The sequence below is a fragment of the Botryllus schlosseri genome, chromosome 4 (genome assembly GCF_051294905.1).
Source record: "Botryllus schlosseri isolate E-star chromosome 4, Bs_hap1, whole genome shotgun sequence".
NCBI lineage: Eukaryota > Metazoa > Chordata > Ascidiacea > Stolidobranchia > Styelidae > Botryllus > Botryllus schlosseri.
Window position 1 is genome coordinate 19,864,835 of NC_137239.1, and position 25,331 is coordinate 19,890,165.

The 25,331-nt window shown below is 42.8% G+C and overlaps 1 protein-coding gene across 1 annotated transcript; it reads right to left on the reverse strand.

Annotated features, from left to right (window-relative positions):
- Nucleotides 1-8,616: 8,616 nt before the first annotated feature.
- LOC145437303 (crystal protein-like) lies at nucleotides 8,617-22,454 on the reverse strand. Its single transcript, XM_080314499.1, has 10 exons — nucleotides 22,226-22,454; nucleotides 20,097-20,208; nucleotides 19,935-20,022; nucleotides 18,023-18,233; nucleotides 17,265-17,395; nucleotides 13,737-13,972; nucleotides 10,086-10,335; nucleotides 9,846-10,015; nucleotides 9,229-9,384; nucleotides 8,617-9,170 (listed from the first exon to the last, which is right to left on the reverse strand). The coding sequence occupies exons 1-10, from the start codon at nucleotides 22,404-22,406 to the stop codon at nucleotides 8,750-8,752; spliced, it is 1,956 nt and encodes a 651-aa protein (XP_080170625.1). The 5' UTR covers nucleotides 22,407-22,454; the 3' UTR covers nucleotides 8,617-8,749.
- Between the last annotated feature and the right edge of the window lie 2,877 nt (nucleotides 22,455-25,331).

Consider the following 25,331-nt stretch of genomic DNA (forward strand, 5'->3'; position numbering starts at 1 on the left):
CCAGATACGATGTCCGGGTATCAACACGGGCCGAACACGCCCAAAAGACACCATGTCCGAATGGCAACACGGACCGAACACGCCCCAGACACGATGTCCGAGTGTCAACTCAGATCCGAAAACAACCCAGACACCATGCTTGAATGGCCGAACATGCCCCAGACACGATGTCCGATTGGCAGCACAGGCCGAACACACCACAGACATGATGTCCAAACACGCCCCAGATACGATGTCCGGGTATCAACACAGGCCGAACACGCCCTAGACATCATGTGTGAATGGCAGTACAGGCCGAACACCCCCCCCCCCCAGACATGATGTCCGAACACGCCCCAGATACGTTGTCCGGGTATCAACACGGCCGAACACACCAAAGACACCATGTCCGAATGGCAGCACAGGCCGAACACACCCCAGACATAATGTGTGAATGGCATCATAGGCCGACCACATCCCAGACATGATGTCCAAAGTCGCCGCAGACACAATGTCCGAACACAGCCGAGACACCATGTTTGAATGGCAGTACAGGCCGAACACCCCCCCCCCCAGACATGATGTCCGAACACGCCCCAGATACGTTGTCCGGGTATCAACACGGCCGAACACACCCAAGACACCATGTCCGAATGGCAGCACAGGCCGAACACACCCCAGACATAATGTGTGAATGGCATTAGGCCGACCACATCCCAGACATGATGTCCGAAGTCGCCGTAGACACAATGTCCGAACACAGCCGAGACACCATGTTTGAATGGCCGAACATGCCCCAGACACGATGTCCGATTGGCAGCACAGGCCGAACACACCCCAGACATGATGTCCAAACACGCTCCAGATACGATGATCGGGTATCAACACAGGCCGAACACGCCCAAGACACCATGTCCGAATGGCAACACAGGCCGATAACACCCCAGACATGATGTCCGAATACGCCCCAGATACGAAGTCCGGGTATCAACACGGGCCGAACACGCCCAAGACACCATGTCCGAATGGCAACACAGGCCGAACACACCCCAGACACGATGTCCGAGTGTCAACTCAGATCCGAAAACAACCCAGACACCATGCTTGAATGGCCGAGCATGCCCCAGACACGATGTCCGATTGGCAGCACAGGCCGAACACAACCCATACATGGTGTCGGAACGCCCCAGACACGATGTGCTATTGGCAACACAGTCCCAACACCCCCCAGACACGATGTTAATAAGGTTGGTCGTGTTTGAAATAAGGTCAGTCTAGTGTTTGAAATAAGGATAGTCATGTTAGAAATAAGGATAGCCATGTTTGATATAGGGATAGTCATGTTTGAAATAAGGATAGTCTCATGTCAGAAATGAGGATAGTCATGTCAGAAATGAGGATAGTCATGTCAGAAATAAGGATAGTCGCTATATTCACTATAAAGTCAGTTACAGTACCAGGCACGACTTTCTAGTGCTAACCCAGTCCGAACACATCCCACACATGATGTCCGAACACGCGCCAGATACGATGTCCGGGTATCAACACGGCCGAACACACCCAAGACACCATGTCCGAATGGCAGCACAGGCCGAACACACCCCAGACATTTATGTGTGAATGGCATTAGGCCGACCACGTCCCAGACATGATGTCCGAAGTCGCCGCAGACACAATGTCCGAACACAGCCGAGACACCATGTTTGAATGGCCGAACATGCCCCAGACACGATGTCCGATTGGCAGCACAGGCCGAACACACCCCAGACATGATGTCCAAACACGCTCCAGATACGATGATCGGGTATCAACACAGGCCGAACACGCCCAAGACACCATGTCCGAATGGCAACACAGGCCGATAACACCCCAGACATGATGTCCGAATACGCCCCAGATACGATGTCCGGGTATCAATACAGGCCGAACACGCCCGAGACACCATGTCCGAATGGCATCACAGGCCGAACACACCCCAGACATGATGTCCAAGCACGCCCCAGACACGATGTCCAAGTATCAATACAGGCCGAACACACCCAAGACACCATGTCCGAATGGCAACACGGACCGAACACGCCCCAGACACGATGTCCGAGTATCAACACAGGCCGAATACGCTTAAGACACGATGTCCGAATGAATAATTGACCAGGATAATGGAATTTTATCGAGCGATCATTCGGAACAATGCCGATTTCCAGATTTCAGACTTGGACGGCTATATTTATTGGTGGTTCCGTTGACCTGCCAGCTTTAAAATTGTATTTGCGAAATAGCTTTCGATCAAGATCGGTATTGGTAAATTGTAGTTTCATTCAAAGTTAATTTATGAGTTCGGCCGATACTAATGTCCCTTGCATTTATTGCGGGTCGCTATGTTTTCATACATAATGTTACCCTTTCTGGCATAGAGCACAGTGCTTTGGGTGTTGAAAAAATATCTCGCGCATTGCCTATATTCAAGGAAGAACCTCAGAATATAATTGTGACAATAGCCTGCCTCTGCCTTCACAATCTATCAATTCAGACGAGGAAGATGGAGCTGAATTTGATGAAATACTTCAAATGGAAGCGTTGAACGCACTCGCATGGTGTCGACTCCTACAGACTACACCAGTGGTTCCCAACCTTTTTTGGCTCATCGCCCCCTTTTCAAACTCCACGCCGATCATCGCCCCCCAAATATGGGGAACCGAAGAATGGGCATACAGACTGAAATCACCGGCGAGTTGACTAAGAAAAAAGGTCAACTTTTCGGCTCGACCGCGAAATTTCACTTTCCCAGCTAAATTTTGGTGAGCTGAGTAACAAAAAAGGTGATTTCTCCGACTTGATTCCAAAAGGACCATAACAGCACTTCGTCAGCCCCCAATACGTTGGTCTTGACCCCCCCCTCCATAGGGCGATAAAGCAAACTTCTGCACCCCTCATACCCAACTCCCCCGATACCTCTTCACCGCTACTTCTCAGCACAAATTGTTGGACTCATTAGTTAGTCGGCTTAATTCGTGCGAAGCGCGAAAAATTTCCATCGGTATGATTGAATCTGTCAATATGATCGGGAATTGCATATATATTTCTATCAATTTCTTATCCTCTCTCTGCTCATGTATTCAGATTTACCGGTAAAGCTGAGTTAGGTGTCTTGGAAAATGTAGGGCCCGTAAATAATAATTTAACATATTCGGGCGAACCCGTGGGTATAATGACTTCGTTACGTAATGACATTTTGTGGCCTGTCTGCTATGCCAAAAGATATTCAAATCGCCCATACGTACTAAACTAAAAGATTCACACGAGTTGAAATTGGTATGTCTGCACAGGCAATTAATTTTTCTCTGCGAGATGGCATAATTTTGTGGGGTTCTGATTGCCAGGACAGGAACATTTGGCGCCAGCCATTTAGGCGCATATATACAAATAAATATATATGTCTATCGTATATATATCGAAGTCGGTCAGCATAAAGGCAGGCCTTTTCCCTAAGGTTTTCGCGTTCTGGCCCACTTCTCGGAGTCGCATGTTACATGGCCTGAGACTATACATATCTCTTGGTGCGACATGGTGTGACTGATGCCGAGATGCCCATTTATATAACTCATGCATATTATTTCTTGGAGGAAGGGTATCCAATAAGTAAGAAATATGAGACCAAGAAAAGGCGCGCAGCGCGGAATTTTTTTGAAAAAGTTGCCTAAATTTCCACAATAATTATTGTTAATTCACGAAAGAATTGTGGGCCTCCTTCGATCTCGGGCCCCCATCCCAATTGGGGTTTGGGTGTGGCAGTTACGGTCATGGACGCCAATATAGCCATTTCAACGCGCCATCGCCCCCTATCGCCCCCTTCGTCCGTTTTCGCCCCCCTATCGCCCCCTTGGCTATTTTCGCCCCCCTGGACCGACAAATCGCCCCCCGGGGGGCGATATCGCCCACGTTGGGAACCACTGGACTACACAAATATTTGCATGACAACGCATGATCTTGAGATTTCTCCTAGCTAGCATTCATGAATATTCTTGTTTGCAATACATTTGATTACATTCCAAAACATACTTGTGCTTTATTGCTTGCGACACGTCAAAATGAGGTAAAATGTGCATTATGGCTGTATTAAGTAAGTTCAACCTTATAAATTTGCGACACGAGATAGCGAAGTTATTGGGGCGTGTTCGGCCTATTATGCCATTCAGACATTATATCTGGGGCGTGTCGGCCTGAGTTGACACTCAGACATCGTGTCTGCGGCGAGTTCGGACATCATGTCTGGGGTGTGTTCGGCCTGTGCTGCCAATCGGACATCGTGTCTGGGGCATGTTCGGCCATTCAAACATGGTGTCTCGGCTGTGTTCGGACATTGTGTCTGCGGCCTATGATGCCACTCACACATTATGTCTGGGGTGTGTTCGGCCTGTGATGCCATTCGGACATGATGTCTCGGGCGTGTTCGGCCTGTATTGATACCCGGACATCGTATCTGGGGCGTGTTCGGACATCATGTCTGGGATGTGTTCGGACTGGGTTAGCAGCACTAGAAAGTCGTGCCTGGTACTGTAACTGACTTTATAGTGAATATAGCGACTATCCTTATTTCTGACATGACTATCCTCATTTCTGACATGACTATCCTCATTCCAAACATGAGACTATCCTTATTTCAAACATGACTATCCCTATATCAAACATGGCTATCCTTATTTCTAACATGACTATCCTTATTTCAAACACTAGACTGACCTTATTTCAAACACGACCAACCTTATTAACATCGTGTCTGGGGGGTGTTGGGACTGTGTTGCCAATAGCACATCGTGTCTGGGGCGTTCCGACACCATGTATGGGTTGTGTTCGGCCTGTGCTGCCAATCGGACATCGTGTCTGGGGCATGCTCGGCCATTCAAGCATGGTGTCTGGGTTGTTTTCGGATCTGAGTTGACACTCGGACATCGTGTCTGGGGCGTGTTCGGTCCGTGTTGCCATTCAGACATGGTGTCTTGGGCGTGTTCGGCCTGTGTTGATACTTGGACATCGTGTCTGGGGTGTGTTCGGCCTGTGTTGCCATTCGGACATGGTGTCTTGGGCGTGTTCGGCCCGTGTTGATACCCGGACTTCGTATCTGGGGCGTATTCGGACATCATGTCTGGGGTGTTATCGGCCTGTGTTGCCATTCGGACATGGTGTCTTGGGCGTGTTCGGCCCGTGTTGATACCCGGACTTCGTATCTGGGGCGTATTCGGACATCATGTCTGGGGTGTTATCGGCCTGTGTTGCCATTCGGACATGGTGTCTTGGGCGTGTTCGGCCTGTGTTGATACCCGGGCATCGTATCTGGGGCGTGTTTGGACATCATGTCTGGGGTGTGTTCGGCCTGTGCTGCCAATCGGACATCGTGTCTGGGGCATGTTCGGCCATTCAAACATGGTGTCTCGGCTGTGTTCGGACATTGTGTCTGCGGCCTATGATGCCACTCACACATTATGTCTGGGGTGTGTTCGGCCTGTGCTGCCATTCGGACATGGTGTCTTGGGTGTGTTCGGCCGTGTTGATACCCGGACAACGTATCTGGGGCGTGTTCGGACATCATGTCTGGGGGGGGGGCGGTGTTCGGCCTGTACTGCCATTCACACATGATGTCTAGGGCGTGTTCGGCCTGTGTTGATACCCGGACATCGTATCTGGGGCGTGTTTGGACATCATGTCTGTGGTGTGTTCGGCCTGTGCTGCCAATCGGACATCGTGTCTGGGGCATGTTCGGCCATTCAAGCATATGGTGTCTGGGTTGTTTTCGGATCTGAGCTGCCATTCGGACATGGTGTCTTGGGTGTGTTCGGCCGTGTTGATACCCGGACAACGTATCTGGGGCGTGTTCGGACATCATGTCTGGGGGGGGGGGGGTGTTCGGCCTGTACTGCCATTCACACATGATGTCTAGGGCGTGTTCGGCCTGTGTTGATACCCGGACATCGTATCTGGGGCGTGTTTGGACATCATGTCTGTGGTGTGTTCGGCCTGTGCTGCCAATCGGACATCGTGTCTGGGACATGTTCGGCCATTCAAGCATGGTGTCTGGGTTGTTTTCGGATCTGAGTTGACACTCGGACATCGTGTCTGGGGCGTGTTCGGTCCGTGTTGCCATTCGGACATGGTGTCTTTTGGGCGTGTTCGGCCCGTGTTGATACCCGGACATCGTATCTGGGGCGTGTTCAGACATCATGTCTGGGGTGTTTTCGGCCTGTGTTGCCATTCGGACATGGTGTCTTGGGCGTGTTCGGCCTGTGTTGATACCCGGACATCATGTCTGGGATGTGTTCGGACTGGGTTAGCAGCACTAGAAAGTCGTGCCTGGTACTGTAACTGACTTTATAGTGAATATAGCGACTATCCTTATTTCTGACATGACTATCCTCATTTCTGACATGACTATCCTCATTTCTGACATGAGACTCACCTCATTTCTAACATATTTGTCCTTATTTCAAACCAATCGAACCAACCCTGTAGCATTTAGGAGGTCGGTAGAAGGTCTGGCCTCTGGCCTAATGTACTTTGACCCGTTGCGCAATAGTGCCACTATTTTTTCAACGTGACAACGAAAACAGCGAGGTTTGTTATTCAACGGCAGCTATAAAGTCTAAAAATACTGGACTAATGTTTTTTTCGCGCATCAGGCAATGATCACTAATATTACGCTATTGTTACTGATTTTTCATCAGCACTTGCAACTCGTCGTCTGTACTATTGCTTACTTCAGATTATGTCGAGATAATGAAACATATCTAAAATTCTAAATATAGCCATTTGATGCCAAGCCATGGGTAATGGATCACTGTCCCAAAGTTGGTCTGGGTATGCAGGGCCACGGTTTGACACCGAAAATGTACCTCCCGTCTAAAAGCGCCCTGATTCATGCAGCGGTTTTCATACTTAGGAATCTAAATTGCGGCGGAGATAGCGTAGTGGTGGCGATAAGCGCCAACTAATCGGGCTGCGCCGGTTCGATTCCCGTCGAAGATTCATCTGGGGTCCACTTCCCCTGCCGTCGCCGAAAAAGCCCAGAAAAAGACCCGGCGAAAGGAAGCCCTCACAAGAATGAAAAGAACTAGAAAGGAGGGCCGCGGCTTCAAAAAGATCGACATCGAAAATAACTGTGACGGCGGGCACTTTAGGCCGAGGTGGATGTCAGGCTAAAAGGCTGCAACTGCGCGTCGTTCGGCATCCTCCTATCTGTTCATTACATCGCATTGTGTCTTATCGCATTGTACATCGTGTGTATCGCATTGTGTGTGTCTTGTTCAGAGGAAAATATAACTCAACGATTATTGATATTATTATTATTGAAGTAGCCTATAGTCCGTCCTCGCAAGATTAACGAACCACGACCTGACCTCGATCTCACCCTCTGTCTTCTGTGACATGCCACCTCATTTTGTCGCTTGCTTTTCTATATTATCTTCTTCTACTTCTCATTCAGTGTGCATGCCTCCTCTTTACATCGCCTCTCCCTAGGCCAATACTCTGATTTCAAAGACTACTCCAAGTCGTTTCGACACCTTCCTATCTTTTCATTGTCTACTGCAATTTTTGTGGTGTAAATGAACTGATAAAATTGCTAATAAACCGAACCTAACAGAAATACAACCCGAAAAAGTTAGTATAACTAACTAGAAGAACTTCTACTTTTTTCGAAGTAGCCTAATCATCAATTAGGTTATGCCTACTTGTAGCCTACTACTTACTTAAAGTGATAATGTTTTAGACTACTTCCCCTTATACTAAACAGTTTTCTGTTATTGAGGCAAAACAAGACCTCTAGAATACTTCATTGGTTACTTACTTTTTTTACTGATACTTGGAAAAAGTCGACTGGAGTAAGCCACGATGACTTATGTGACCACGTTTGAGTACAACACGTGCACATTCATATGGTCGAATTATTGTTGTTGTTTGTGGTAATTATGGTGCTTGTTAACAACTATGTTCATTTACACACACCAGTCCAATTTTCTACATTATTATTCCGTCGTTATGCCAACTTGTAGCACGGTCCACTTCTACTGGATTTTTATAAGACGCCGCTTACACGGATGAGAGGGCGAGGAGGAGCCTAGATAAACCTCCGACACTTGGGTGGGTATTCTGGAGACTTCCTATCGGTTACACGAATATATAAAGAAAAAACATCCTTGACATAGCGGGGGAGTTTGCGTATAGTGGTGATGATAGCGCCTGCTAGCAGTCCGGGTCGAGCATGTCCATTGTCCATTAGGGTAATTCAAAAATTACTTTTTTTCCAAATTTCACTCGGCTACTATAAATTCAAATATGGTCGAAATTTCAATTCAAGATTGCATGGCCTTTACTGGTCGGAATTGACTGAAATTTAGTGTGTAGCGATATTTTAAGCAACCCGACAATTGTAACACTAAGCGAGTAAAATTTGTAAAAAAAAAATTTTTTAACAACCCTATTGTCCATTGCCACATCCAAGTCAAAATAAAAGCCGTTCTCTCTGTTATTGTACCTCAAACCCACCTCAGAATGTTCCCGTGACTCACCACATGCTGAAAACCACTGTTCTATTGCACCAAATATTCTGGAATATACATAAAATTATATCTACTACTATCTTTTCATTGATCCCAAATTGAACTTGTGGTATATCTAACACGTAAAATATCAACAATCGAACCAATCCTACACCTCAGACGGGCTACATGAAAACAATCGCGATAGCAACATTCGGCATATAGACTAGATTGGCTACTCGTCAAGCGGTATTACGAATCGTTAACACAATAATGGCAATATTAGTTACAACGATGCTCATCACACCGTGTAACACGCTAGATCCGGAGGTAGTATCATCACTTGGCGATTCAGTGATCGGTGGCGTCCGCGTGGTAGTGTCTGCAACCAAGTCCATTGCGGGCGCCTCGTACACGCCGAGCGAATCCCAGAAATCGCAAATGTTTGCCATATAGTCAGTTTCCAGTCGAGCATTCGGGTCGTCAATACGCATGTTGGTCCAGGAGTCGCCATCTTGCCTCTTTTCATATCTCTTCCATTCCGGAAAGGAGCCTTCGAATCCAAAATCAGGGCCTTCAGAAGGATTACCAGTCCACGCCATATTCCCCCAGTAATTGCTGAACTGGTTCGACACATCCACATCCTCTTCATCGGCAATTAACCTGAAATCAAAATCATAATGTGCTTCCCTTCGGCAGTGCAGGCTACAGAGGCGATTACCCTCTGTGTTCAATCGTCCTGAAGACGAAGTACAGTTCTGAGCCATGGTAAGAGTATCCACAAAAGTTGCCGAAAGCATCTTCACAGTCTTGGCCGTCCAGCGTGTGACTGAAGACATAGTAGTAAACGCCGCTTTTTGCCGTAGCTGATGCAAACCTGTACATGTACATTTAGCGAAATGTTACGGTTAGCTGCCTTCCTAAGGCTTCCAAGGCGAATACGAAAAATGCATGGGTAGGCCTACTAAACGGACGCAGACTATCTGTATTATATGCAACCTATAATGCCATATAATTTGGCCTTAGATATGACGATTCTAAATGCCATCAAGGGTTTGCCATTATATGACAAATCAGTACGGGCCGAACAAAAACATTGCGTACAATGACTCGATGCTATGAATACATCGCGGGGTCATGTACAAATCAACGCATCCGATCCAACGACCGGGAGGAAAATTGACTTGGGTAAATTAGGAGGTCTGCGGAATTTAGGATTGTCATCGTTGATATGGGTTAGTCACCGTAAATTTGATCTCCTAGTGCTGATTCCACTACGCAGCACCATATTACACGTAGACTGTAATATATATATATATTTACATAACTTAATTCTACCTCGCCATCGACCTCGAGGTGCAACCGAAAAATATGTCAGTCATTTCTATTCCAAATATGTGGCCGAAATCATCGTAACTGGCACTGTACAATTCTGTGTATTTTTCCGATATCAAATCTCCGGTGTTGTTGTTATGTCCCTCGCCATCAAACAGCAATCTATTTAATCCCTGTAAAAGTTATTGGTGGTTGGTGAGCACTATAAATATGCAAACGTGTCAAAGCATCAACAGCAATCACCCTAAATATCAATTCGTTCATCGGAATAATGTATTTTAGCACGACGAGCTCCTCTTCGTTAGTTCCGATAATTACGGGCTTGTTTGTGCTCCATTTACCTTCCTTGAAAAGTTTCATCGGCTGATCGGTGAATTCTTGTCCATCGATATAAGGTCTGAATGCTTCCACACCGGATAAAACATCAGCTTGAACCCAGCTTATTCCCATAATTCTGAGCATTGCCGAATTCAGAGCCTGAGGACTTGATTCCCTGAATTTTGATTAAAGTAGATTATGGTAGGCCTATATTCAGGTATAGGAAATTAGTCAGCGTTGCTAATTAAGTAAAAGTAGAAGTAACGAAGTAGAAGTAGAAATATAGCGAACAAGTATATAGAGATAGTAATTGAAAACACAGAAAATGAAACTCTGAAAAGTACTCAAGTAAGTAGTTTTAAAAGGTAGATTGGTGTCGCCAGGGCTGTGGAGTCGGTAAATTTTACCACCGACTCCGGCTCCGACTCCGACTCCACACATTTTCAATATACCGACTCCGACTCCGACTCCGACTCCTGAGTCTTTAAACGTACCGACTCCGACTCCGACTCCGACTCCTGGGTCTTTAAACGTACCGACTCCGACTCCGACTCCCGACTCCGACTCCAGCATTATTACCAATTTACTTCGAAAATTATATGCCACATTGTCGGTCGAATGACTATCATACAACCATTAAACATATGCAAACATATGATTAACTGTGGCATGCTAAATTGTTTCATTGTGGCACAGCTCGAATTATCCACTATGCAATTATCATGAAACAAAGATTTGCTAAATATCCTTCCTTATTCAAGTTTTTATAACATGGACTCTCTAATATCCTGAAATGTATGCATCATTCAAATATGGCAGATATCCAATCCTCTATAATAAAAATGTAGATAAAAAATCCAAGTGTAGCTCTTGTGTATGACTCAGCATCTAATAAAGAAATTGAACTTACTAATTTTGTCATTGCACACTATCCTGATTACAAGCACAAACACTCTTACTACTACTAATAGATATTGGTCATAAATGGAATTTAGTCAAGTAGTCAAAGACCATAGCCTATGTCTAGTCTACATGTACTTAATCAAGTATTCAAGGATTGGGACTTGCAGTCTTTCTTAATCATTTGTTCGACCCAAACAGCTAAGCTACACTACAAATATTTTTAATTTTGTCAAGTGGGAAGCACCGTTTGGTCATATTTACATCATTTTTACATGTTTACAAAACCAGCCGATGCATTTTCTCTGTCACAGTATCATGGTATAATTCCAAAAATTGCATCAATTTTGACTGCATCGCGAAAACGCATCTTGCGATTTTCTTCCCCTCTTCAACTGAGTTGTAATTTGCAAGTATAATGTCTAATTTTATCTATATCAGAGGTGGGCAACTTTTTCGGCGAAAGGGACACCTGAGATTTGCGAACCATTGCGCGGGCAACTGGAATTTGATAACTTTTTTTAGTCGTTGATAGGAGCGAACCTAGTTAGGTAACATTGCAAACAAGACTTATATTAATACGATCTAAAATTGGTAACAATATGTCATGCAACTGTGCAGTGCGCAATCAGTCCCTGGTCGCGCGAAGCGCGAAATTTTTTTGCAAGATAACGACTGAATTAGGCTATAGCTATATCATTAAATATGTCACTAATATACATTGGGGGTCGCATCTGTATACCACTGGGCTCATTTGGTAAGGACAGGATTATTCGACGTTTAGACATAGCAAATTCGACGGTATCAGTGAACATGCCTCTATCACTTTTTTGCAAATGTTTTGTCGACGATATCGCTGCGAGTGCACAAGCGAAGCCGTATCTCCTAATTGCGAATATAGTTAGAATCAATTCTGTGAATAATATGTATTTATAATTTTCAGAAGGGGTTCAAATACTGAATGCAAGAAATCTAGTGACAATGAATCATGCGATTAAGTACCGAGAAAAATTTCAAGTCAAATAAATCTGCTATGAAATATTCTACTTCATCGTCATATACGAAGCTCTGGGATAAATGTGGCTGACCCCTGGATACGTCAATTCGTCAGAACTGTTGTTTTAGTAATCATCAAATTTCGCGGTCATGCTAATCAAATTTTGGTTGGCCTTGCAATTGTATACCTGATGTCATAAATAATTTCGAGAATTACCTCGCAGGTCACACCTAACCTTCTCGTGTGCCAAATTTGGCCTGCGAGCCATATGGGCTGGCCGCACCTGATCTGTATGATTAATAATAACAGTGATTGGTGGTACATAAAAATTCTATTGAAAATTCTTTGAAAGCAAATGTTCTCATGATAGAGAAGTTGGACTCGGAGTCGAAGTCATAGTCATTCTCACAAACTCCGACTCCGACTCCAGTCAGTATTTTCTCACCGACTCCGACTCCGACTTCGACTCCGACTCCAGCTATTATTGTTTTCACGACTCCGACTCCGACTCCGACTCCAGCAAGCGAAAATTACCTAGACTCCGACTCCGCCGACTCCGACTCCGACTCCACAGCCCTGGGTGTCGCATACCTATAGGCAGTTAATTGGAGTTGGCCACTTTCGCAATTGCCAGGTGCATATTCACGAATAACGCAAAATGACAATAACACTACAAATTAGTGCAATTTTCGGAAAAATATATTGAAATATCGTGAAACAGGGGCTAATTTGCCCAGTTGCCATGGTCATTTTACTCATATATGTGATGCGAGCACATTCCAAATTTACACTCTTAGCGAAAATGTATGTGTGTAAATGTAAGTGTATTTCCACCCGTGTACCACCCCAGCTGACATACGGGTGTGAATGCGCCAATGGCACGCGAAAGCAGAACCTATCTCAGACTTATACCACGGTATAAATGGAGTGCAACATTTTAATCCAAATTACGCATGCACGAGGGATCGTAGGAAGGTATATGCTTTCGTGTAGGCTATACCACCCTTTTCTACCCTTTGGGTCTGAATGCACAATTGCACAATCTAAGAGTGTACTTTCTATTTTACAAAATGGAAATATGTAAAATTAAGGAGCTTTGCCCAAGATAAACTGTTGAGTGTTGAGTGTATGCGGAAGTAATCTAAAAACATAACCACTTCAGTAAGTATCAGAAAACGAAAAAACACAGAATTCTGCGGATGGTGTGAGAGAGAGAGATATGATATTCTTTTTCGCCTGCACCATCGAGATGCTTTGACGACGGAGTTGCGATACGGCCCCATGAGGTCATCCAGTCTGCGCCCCCGTTTTTTTTTTCTCCTCCATGCTTTCCGTGATTGCTGAGCGCCTAGCAGGATAGCTGCGGATACCAATTTTCGAGTCTTGGGCATGACCCGGCCGGGGATCGAACCCACGACCTACCGCTCGAGAAGCCGGACGCGTAACCATTACACTATCTCGCTCGGTGTGTGTGAACCATAGCCAAGTTCATGTAACAATGACCGAAATCGAAAGATATACATATGACATCTATATAAGGTTCGGCACATTCGACTACATTTTGCAAGTTCAGTTGAAATCTATGTTAAGCACCACGCCGTATACGTCATATGGTATAAGCACTAAGCACCGGTCCTCACAGAACGTTCTTTACCATCTCTAGGCTACTAAATTCTTACATGAGGCAGCTGTAATTACTCTTCAGCGGACCACAGCAGTCGTCCCTATTTATCGCACTGCAACGTAAAAGTCGAATAAGCTGATCCGTTACTGACAGAGAACGCTCACGATTGTGATATCGAAATACAGCGGGATTGCTCTGCATGATCGCGCGATGGAACAGCGGCTCGCTGGTTTTCGACAAAAGATGGAACATCGTTGATTGGGCGCCGGCACTTTCTCCAAATAGAGTTACCTTAATGTATGAACTGGTAATAGTGAGGTGTCGAAATATATATCGGTATCCTTATATATAAATTAAATCGCTAGGATACAAATGTAGAGATGTCTACGCCACTATAGGCATAGGCCAAGGGTGGGCAATTATTTTCCTCCGCGGGCCAAATGAAAGAAATTAATACGTTGGCGGGCCGAGTGGGAAAATTTGGCTATATTCTCCAGCGTATTTTAATTTTATTTCTAAATTATATTGTTAATAAATGCTGCTCATGCTCAGTGAATGTGTGGATAGTAGGTAATGAGAAAGTCACGGTTGATTAAAAAAATATCTATTAGCTGTCATGATTCGAAACAATATTAAACATGAGACAATTTAGATCTCTTTAAACCCCTATCAACGTTCTTCTATTAATACTCTAAAGCAGTCTTTCTCAGACTTTTTTAGGCACGCCTCCCTTTATGATAGTGAACAATTTCGCGCCCACTTATCATGATATCACAAAATATTAAAAAGTGCAACGAGAATGCTAGCAATCCCAACGGATAGTTTGATGGCATGTAAGATTATGGCTGTTGATGAGAGAATTGTGAAATATCCAAGTTGGACAATACACAGAGCAAGAACTTAAAGCTTGGGGTACATCGCGCTAAGCGCGATAATTTTTTTCAATAAACTTCGGCTTTGCGCCATCTTTCGGATTCTTTCACGTCCCTCAGTTCGAGAACCACACTGGAACGTATATGCAATAGTACAAAGCTTATTCTCTTGGGTCGCTGCCTTCCGAGCAGTGTCCAGGTTTAATATAGCTTTTATGTTGCAGTTTTTCTGAACTTCGCCATCCCTTGACCTATAGTGTTTCGTGCTTTTGTCATAAGACCGACTTGAATTAAAATCCCTAATCTCGGCGACATGATCGGCAAAAACGTGAAGGATGGGTTCACCCCTGACTCCAGTATGCGAATATTTAGTGTTCTAAATTCTAAACCTAAACCTTCTTTGAATTTCAGTGTTCAGCTTTCTTTTTTTTGGTTGCCCGTTAATCCTTTATGGGTGATAGATATGACGATGAGTCATAATAGTAATCGCGGGCACTGATTGATTGTTTTACGAATTAAAAATTTGTAAACATACCACGTCACAAATTTAAACACATACCGTATAATGCGTAATGTGACAATGTCAACGAGGAAGGTTTGAACTAAGCTTAAGCTATATGGAAAGAGTGATTTCTTGTGACCTCAATTGCTACCAGAGGTGGTCAAAGTAGTCAAGAAATCTACTCAAGTAGAAGTAGAAGTAGCGACGAAAATATCTACTCAAGTACGAGTAGAAGTACTTCTTACATAAGCAACCTTAAACTACTTGAAGTAGAAGTAGAATTGACTGACTTTAAAAGTACTCAAGTAAGTAAGTAGTTATGAAAACGATCCTAATTCGTTCACATGGATTGTAAAAAGGTGCAAATTGAACTATGCGATAGGTGACGACTGACGAGTTTGATTCATATTGATGCATACCAGCAGGTATCCAATTGTCGATAGCATAAGTATTCGTCCACATTATGGGATGAAAATGATTGTATTGATATGGAAATGCGATGCTAATCCTCTGTTTTCTCGAACAGTACGTTTTAGAAAATAGCATGGTATGGCCCCATTCCCCATATTATAAGGCCCGTAGTTTAGTCGAAGAGCAATACGGAGAAGTTGTATAGGATACGGTGTAAACACTTTGCGCGATTAGTAAACGGTAATAAAAAATATGGTGGACCGTAAAAATGCCATATTGTGTAGCTTCATTTTCAAAAATTAAAGGCATTACTACACTTGCTTTTATACTTCAACATGTTAGTTATCCAGACAAAAGAACTGATAATAATTATAACTCAAAGTATATGATACTGGGAATTGAAAGTGAAATATAAATACTACTTCTAAAAGCAGAACATGTATTTCATGTTTTTAGTCCAGAAAGTCTCAAAGGTGGTATGCTAAAACTTCTCTAAAACTAAAAAAAAAGTCAGAGTCCACTTTTTCAGATTTGGACACGCCATGAACAATGGACATGCTAGATGACGATATGACAAGTAAATGCTAGATTGCGAAACATCAGTTTCAAACGTTGTGATGAGCCATATATACTGAGATGAATTATTTGATATGGACGAAGGGCGAAAATGTGGTGTGAACGGAACCACGCCAACCCTCCACCTAAATTATATTCACCGATACTTTCGTGAAAGCAAACTGGTCACTCCGCATCCAGTACTGCGCGCGAAGCGCGAAGAAAATTCTGGGATTTACTAAACTTTTATGAAAATTTAATGTTGATACTCCGTGAAAACAACCCCGAAATTCCTCAGGCTATCTTCCTGATTGGAAGATTGAACTACTTCTACTTGACAAACTGAAAATAGCGAAAAGTAAGTAAGTAGATCACAAAATATTACGAAGTAGAAGTAGAAGTAGCGAAAATCAGATCTACTTGAGTAAGTACCAGAAGTAGAGGAAAACTACTTGAGTACTTCAAAAAAGTAGAAGTACTTCGTTACTGACCACCTCTGATTGCTACTCATACTTATTGCCACATTGCCTTTATTTTGAATCTGGATTACGCAGGCCAGGTACGTAGGCAGCGTAATCGTGGCATATTAATGAACAGGCTTCACAGCAAATGAATTTCCTCCTTATTTGATAGAGCCTATTGTTTTAGTCATTCAAAAAGCAAGTTTTATGTTTTTAATTCTAAGCAACCTTTCACGGGCCGCACAGAATAGCTTCGCGGGCCGCACTTTGCATAGGCATTATTCACTAGGCATTAGGCATAGGCACTAGGCAAAATAATGACGTCAAACTGTCATAATACTTCATCAATCACGTTGAAATTGGTTCAACAATTCGCCTATATTCCCTCCTTTGAAGCTTCGCGTAAGGTAACCACAAACTATTCACTAATCTAACACTGTGAGTAATCCGATAAAACGATATCCGGTATGATTTGGACATAACTATCATTTTCAAAATTTAAATACCGGGCCAAATCGCACATATGAATACTTATTGCACAAGTGCAGGGATTTTAAATCGGCATTAAACCCTACAAAACCGGTTATGTGGTTCAAATGGTGGTCCTCTGGATACCACAACTGAAATCTGTCACCGACAATTCTATGGATTCGGTTTTGTTACGAACAGATGAAATAACCGTATTGATGAGATATTTATGATATCCATCCCATAACGATGATATATATGTCTCTGGCGTGTACAACAGCTATTAGAGATAATGACGTACGAAATCACCTTACTTTATTGCTGTCTCCTCCAAAATTCCTGATGTTAGATTGTACCCATTGCATGGCGAGCTGCTGGTCCCGCAAGGCTTGATTTCCCTCAAACGTGTGTTCGCCGTCGTCAAACACCAAAAATCCCAGTGGCCCTAACAGAGAATTACTACAATTTTATGACAGATAGAGACTATAATACAGTGGTGATGTTACAGCCAGAGGCCCTTTAAGCATTTCGCATTGTTACTCAGAAGTAGAAAATGAGCGATCTGAATGTACTGAAGTAGACTATACGTAAGTTTTTAAAAGAGATTTTGTTCCAGGTGTCGCAAATTATTAGTGATCGATCACAGGCGGCTTCTTTCGAAATTGCAGGATGAATCTCCATGTAATATAATGACTGATGCAAACTGACTAAGGACACTGCAAACATGTGCAATTTAAGAAAATGTATTCGATTGCCGGGATACGCAGCGACTACTTCGCCCGGATGTCATAAAAATTTCACTGGTAAAAAGGATGCAAACTTATCCAAAATTTACTTTCTACTTCACAAAATTTCAAATTAGAGTGTAACAGAGATAAGAGCTTTGCTTCGGGTGTTGCTAAGCAGAAGTGGGTATACTCTAAAAACAAAACCACTCGAATAAGTAACGAAAGTACTTGGGTAGCCTACTCCGAAAATATGCGGAAGTACTTCGTTACTGGTCACGTCTGATTAGGGCGTACGGAGAGCTTTCATTCGACTGAAATCGAAAAGTGTATCGTAACTCCCTTACCCAGCCTGTAGTTCACTGTGACGACAATAGCAGATGTAGCTTGACTGAGATAACGTCCGTCGTAAAGCGTTAGGGACCCTGCACCGAAGAAGTATGCACCGCCGTGCAGGAATACCAAAACTGGGAGTTCATAGGCGGGAGGGGAGTTGCTGATTGAGAGGTCCACGTCCTTCGGTACATGCACCGTTAACACCAGACAATCTTCGTTGAACTAAAATCAGACATACAAGCAAAGTAATTTATGGATGGTGTGAACATCTGAAAGGTTTTATGCAGGGATGGTGTGAGCGTGAGGTTCACGTTCGCGTCCTGTTCGTGAACCTCGGAAATTTAGAGGTTCACGTTCACAAACGAGCCTTTGCAGATTCTGCACTGTGGACCTTTTTCATGTATTACAAATTTTCACGTCATTCATCACATGTGGCCTGAGTCGTCGCTAAAGTGTATTTGTATACATTAATATATCGATTGGAATTAGCAATATAACGTCACGTTACGTGATAGGTTCACGCTCGCGTTCACAACCTTTCAAAAAGGTTCGCGTTCCCACGAACCTGAACCTTTCAGGGGTTCACACCATCCCTAGTTTACGTGAACGCTAATCTATGTGAACGCAAACGTGAACCTAGGACGTCACGTGACATCATATTACTAATTGCAACCCTACATTTGCGACGACTCGGGCCACAATGCTGAATATGTTGAATTGCTACACACGTCACCAACTGTATCGACTGGAACAATCAAGTGCTATCATAATTGCATAAAATCATTTTCCGTCGCTTTGCCAACAATCTCGACGAGCACTTGCACGGGAATATAAGATTACGCCTTGGCGGTCTGGGCTGGACTGCGCAATCTATTCTGCTAGACTGCGCAATCTATTCTTAAGGAATGGGCAGACTATTGTTGCATTGGTGTTGATCAGAGTGAGAAATCGGTTGTAAATTGCAACATTTAACACCACAAAACAAGTTATACAGTAGCCAACACAATATACAATACAATAAACATATAAAATCAAGATAGATCCCGTACGGCTTCTAATATCTTTTATTAGACAACGATGCATTCTCTACATCAATTATAATATGATTGGTTATTCAGTAAAATTCGTTCTTGCTATTTTGTTATTGTGGGCAAAACTCACTGCAGGGAGTCACTAAATATTCCCAAACGAAAAGCTGAATATCTCTATAGCAAACTGTTCAAACAAAAAAAAAATTGAAATTGGTAAGTTGTAATCACGTTTCGTGCTGAATTTCTTTTCATGCTGACAGTTTCCGGTGGAGAGTGGTTCGAAGTTGAAATGCAAAGAATTCAATCAAAAATGTTATAATGACGTGAAGTAAAATCTTAATCGATGGAAAAGGTTCACAGTGCATAACCTACCAAGTTTCGATTGCGAACGCTTTCGATTTCTTGGGTTCACGCACACAAAACGTGAACGTGAACCACACATTCACGTCATCCCTACAGAGTATAAACACAGTCAGCACATCCGCATATTCCATGGATCTGTGTAATTTTGTCCCTTTGTTAGACCTTGGAGAATGACAAATCAGAATCCCCCGGAATGGCGACACTGAATAATCCTGTTCTTACGTTTCTGGGATATGGGTATCACGCGATCTTATCTTGAAAAATCTGCTCCTTGGTATACTGTACTCTCTCACACTCCCACTCAGAATCAGCGACAGGCCAACCTATACGTCAACAATTTTTCGCTTACTGGGGACAAACCATTGATATGGCGTGATAAAATTAATTTAAAATGCCGAGATTCCCGAACTTCATTGAAGGAACAAGCCTTTAGGGAGGAATTTAGCCTTTTTTCTATGGCTACGCCACCGGATTCGAATTTACGCGGAAAGGCGTGCAGATGCAGTTATAGGACGTCAGTAATTATTACCTGGCCGGGCTGAACACAGCTATTTCTAACCCTTTCACTCAAGTTCCTTGCAAGGTCCGGGGTTTCCAGGATCTCGGGTGACTTGTATCTGTCGAATTTACGACATAGAGGTCAGCTACATGATTGCCGATTATTGGGCAACTGAAATGTCGATGATGTTACCGAAGGTCTCCGACCGGAGGCACTGCGAACGGTATTGAAAAAAAAGAGTTCGCGTGTTCATTCTTCGCCCCGTAAATCAATCCGGACGTTGTTTGAACTCGGGGTTGTTCATCTGTCGAAAACAAGCAATGAAAAGTTACGGAAAGCTACATATATTCATAGATTGTATATATACATTCTCATGGTGCTTTGTAGTGATGAAAATGTTAGTGAACTTGCTAATGAATGATTTGAATAGTAATCGCTAGAAAGAAACGCGTGGAAATGCAGCCATATAAGGTCGGAACGAATGCTTATTGCTTAGGGCTATTGAGCACAAGCTTTGCAAATACCGTAAACTCTAATACAATCGGAATACCGAACAAATTTACGAGTGGTTTTCATCTATCAATATGGTTTTCAACCGCCAATGCGCAATAGTGAGTTCATGGTCAACTTTAGGCGTTCGCAACAATGGTACAAATGTTATAATATACAGTCAAAAAGTAGCCTGTATCTCGTTTCGGACAAGTTATATGTAAAAGCAACGGATACTTTTAAGCAAAGTTCAATTACGCAACTCGCAGTATATTAGAGGCTATAGCAAACAGCAAATCCACATTTCTTTCAAAAGACATCGAGCTATCACAATAAAGGTCGTGGTCTTTAACAGTACTCCACGACCTTCGCCTTGTAGAAACTTCAATAAAATCACGTATAAATACCTATTTTTAAAAGACATCATTATTATTCAAGTCGTAAAATCACGCCATAATTGAGTAAATACTTTCCAAAAACATGTTGTATGATCCTACGGACAATTACGACCCGATATAGCCGACGTATACGATATGGGATGGTTGGAACCCTCAAAATAGTCGGTTCAACAGCTATAGCACGTAGAATCTCGTACATATTTCGTGTCAAAGGAGCTACCCTATATTTTCAATTGTAAATGTCAATCCAATATGGCGTCATAATTTGATATTCGTGACGTGATGGCTTTAAAAAAACATGTTTTAAACAAGGGCCTTGTGCCAATTGATTTTGGTTTTAAATGCAACCCTACTACCACCACAAGCTTCAGTAGTAACTCACTTTAGGCTTATTGTTGCGATAACTCGAATACACATATATAGGCAGGGATGGTCAGTATTAACGACGTGCTTTTACTATTTAGGAGTACTTCAGTATATTTAACCAAATATAAGTATACTTAATCAATTGGTTATATGTTTTTAAACTACTACCACCTCTTCCTATACTTGAACAGAAACTAAATACTTTTTACAATATGTTTTAAGATATAGTTTTAGGATAAATTTTCATCATTTTACGAGTGGTATTGTCTTGCATTACGGTAACGGAACATATATAGAAGCTTGCTTTAGAGTCATTAGTAATTTTGTGTTAGTTGCTTGAATAAATCTTGCAATTTCCAAAATATACCTTCAATTGTAATTCTTGAATAATCATATAACAGCGTCAATTCATGATGTCCTAACGAGAACACAAACACAATAAAACACGTTTTAAACTAGGACTATATGTTTGAAACGAGTTTGATTTTTGTATAGATCCAGCCCTATAGTTGAGTCGAATTGTATGGGTTACGATATATCAGGTTTATTATTTCCATGCTTTATATCGGAGTTGATATACCGTCAAGTGTAGGGTTACCATACGTCCTCTTTTGAGAGGATTTGACCCCTTTTTGACTTTTTTTGAAAGTGTCGTTGAAGGACGGCCAAATGTCTTTTTTTTTGTTTGTTTTTTGAAATTTTGTCCTCTTTTAAGGTAATTGTGGTTAAATATATGGCAAAATATACTTAGATACAGTAAATCAGCGCTGAAGTAACGCCCCGGCGGGTATTTTGGGAGCTGGGCCGGAAAGTTGACCATTTTTTTAGTCAACCACCTGATAACATGAAAGAAAAACTGTAGTTTTGGAGCTGAGCCGAAAAGTTGACCTTTTTTTGTAGTCATTAACCGACCACGAAGTGGGAAAAATTTACCATTTTTTAAGGATTTTCCTCCGCTTTTGCAAGTCTGAAAATTTTGAAAAAGTGTCCTCTTTTCAGATTTCCAAAATATAGTAACCCTAGTCAAGTGTTATCTAAATTACTAAATAACGCTACGCCATCCATTACCAAGCACCGACAATTCAGAGTGAATATCCCGTTTTGGATTCGGGTCATCTTCGCTTCCGTATATTCGCTCCATGAAGTCTAGCACAGAACCAGCACTTCCATAATAATGATGTTCCGCGCAACCGGGTGAAACCAATGTAAATATGAAGCTCAATGTCCAAAGAAATACGTTCTTCCACATGTTTGGGGCGATGTTAAGCTATAACCTGCTGCTCATGAAATCATTTGATTCAGGTGTTTACCGCTGTTTGTCATATGCAGATATAGCTATTGGACGATTTAGCGTACGTCTTCTGAATATGAGCAGGTGTGAGCTCCTATATTGTGAGGTATAGGCCCTATGTGCCATCAGTGGACTAAATACATTAGTTAAGGTCGATGAATTGCATCGGTAGCCTATTATTGAAATGCTGTCACCCATGGCTATTGGCTTTTGTAGTCTAATGGCCTTTTTCGAAATAATAAAAGACAATGAATCCCATGCAGTTCCGGGGAAAATCTACATTTGGCGTTAATACAACAATAAACTCACTGACGGTCTGACATTCATTATTACCTCCCTTACTACAGCAGACTAAATCTAGGGCCTGCGACTGTAGCCTTGACTCATTTTGCTCTATCGGTGTGCACAGAACCAGCGTGCAGTACACCTATTGTACAATGTACTGCTGTTAAGGCTGGGTAGTAATAATTGTGCCAGAATATATAATCGCATTGCGAGTTCGCATTAATTACTAATCGATTTCTTGCTTTTTCACTACAGCGAAAGACAATCATCTTTCAACTTTTCTTTCCAAAATAATCAATGCTTAGAAAATAATCCGTCTTTGCGACCTGGCAATCTGGACCTTCTTCGACAGAGGCATATTACGCATCCTCCGATACGATTATAATCGACAGTAGTCGGTAAAGCGGGTGAGTGTTTCATGTTTTGTATGTTGACGTGCCACAAATGTTTGTGAACTGCTGGTAAATCTATATCATGAAGTATAGGAAAACATAGCGCGTGAGTGCACGTCGAAGATTAAAACGTAATCTCGTAAACTTGATTGTGTTAAATACTAAGTAATCTACAATTTGATAGTTGGCAGTAATTCGTATATAGCCCATGACGTTAAATTTGAACTGAGGATCGACAAATATAAATTTACGGGTTATTGCGTAAATGAAAATATTTTTTGCATTCCAGTCAACAGTTGACATCTTTGGAGAATCGATGAAGTGTGTTTGGTATACTGCTGGGCAATCACGAACCAATAAAGATCCTGATTGATTGGAGCATGTTGAAAAATTCTCCTGATTGGCTGACTCCACTGACGTGACAGACTGATTTTGAGATCATTGCCGGTATAAAAATTGTTTTTACGGTGTTGTGCCGGTTTGTATCCATTCCTGTTGGTAGCGGTAGCATTGCAGGTATGCTAAATTACCATTGATAAATGTTCTAGTTGCGCAGAGTGTAGAACAACAGTGTCGTTGCGCATGTGCACTGCACAAAGTGCACAGCTGCTATACTATATGCGGGGCCTTGGGCCTTCCGAAATCTACCGATACTCTCAAATTTACCTACCGTACTCAACATCAGTACTGCTCGTTATATGTAGCTAGTCGCCTTCTGTCCCTTATGCCCCGGGCCGTAACAGCACTTCGTCAGCCCCCCCCAAAAAAACGTTGGTCTTGGGCCCCCCATATGATGATAAACCGAACTTCCCAGACCCCCCTCAGGTTGGTAACTGTTTATCGCTACTTATCATCTGCATTGGGGGCCATTAGCTGAGTCAGCTTTTCCACCCTGAACGCGCAATGCGCGAAAAATTTCTATAATTCATGATTGAATCGGTCAATATCATCGAGAATTGCAAACATACTGCTATCAATTTTTATCCTCTCTCTGCTCACGTAATCAGATTTGTAGGGAGACCTGAGTGAGGTGTGTTTGAAAAGGTGGACCACTCAATAATAAATAAACGTCTTTGGGCGTAAACCCGTTGGCAGGAACGAAACAGCACTTCGTCAGGCCCCCCCAAAAAACCTTGGGTCTAGGGCTTCCATCGGGTGATAAACCTACCCCCAATCACGTTGTTCGCTTTTGCCACGTAATTAGCCGTACTGTTTAGTGAGCAAGCGCGAAGCGCGATAATTTTCGATAATTCATCATAAAATCAGTGAATAAGATCGGGAATTGCATATATATTGCTATCAATTTCTTGTCCACTCTGCACAAGTAATCAGATTTACCGGTAGAGCTGGGTGAGGTGTTATGGAAACTGTAGGGCCCGCTGGTATGACTCCGTAACATGATGTTATTTCGTGACCTCCTGTTGTCTATATCAAAAATATAGAATCGCCCATGCAAACGTAGGGTACTAAGCTAAAAGACGCACACTATTTCAAATTGGTATTTCTTCTCTGTCATGTAATTTTTCCCTACGGGATGGTACTTGTCTTGTGAGGTTCAGATTGCCAAGACAGGAACATTCGGCGTCAGTCATTTAGGCGCCTAATTAAACCTATATGTATTTTGTATATATAACGAAGTTTTTGGCCAGCATAAGGGCAGTCCTTTTCGGCCAAGGTTTTCTCGCTGTCGATCGTTCTGGCAAACTTCGTAGATTCGCGTGTTGCATGGCTCAAAACTTTATATGTCTTGGTGCATCGTGGCCCGGTAATGGTCAACGCCGATATGCCCATTTCTATAAATCTTGTGTATTTTGTTTTTGGGGGGGGGGGGGGGGGGAACAGTATCCCAAAATTATGATACCTGGTACCTTGAAATCGCGCGTATCGCGAAAAACTTTTGAGAAAATTGCATAAATTTTGTAAAAAATACTCTTTAATTTATGCTAATTCACGAATAATTTTGGGCCCCTTTCGAGCTCAGCCCCCCCCCCAATTGGAGGTTTGGGGTGCGGCAGTTACGGCCCTACTTATACCAACAAACGTCACATTTTTATTAAAAATTTGATATTATAACGAAAAACAGTAAAACAATATGGCAAAAGGCACATTTAAAAAAAGAAAAGTAGAATTGCAGGTTCAGTGTTTTTCAACGACTCTACTTCACCTCGGAGACAAAAGCGCACAAGTACGGCGCACGCACGTCAAC

Coding starts and splice junctions, on each gene's coding strand:
- LOC145437303 (XM_080314499.1), bottom strand. CDS start 22,406: ATGTGGAAGAACGTATTTCTTTGGACATTGAGCTTCATATTTACATTG. Junction 17,396..18,022: donor CACAGTGAACTACAGGCTGG/GTAAGGGAGTTA, acceptor ATTCTCTGTTAG/GGCCACTGGGATTTTTGGTG. Junction 10,336..13,736: donor AGTAATTACAGCTGCCTCAT/GTAAGAATTTAG, acceptor ATCAAAATTCAG/GGAATCAAGTCCTCAGGCTC.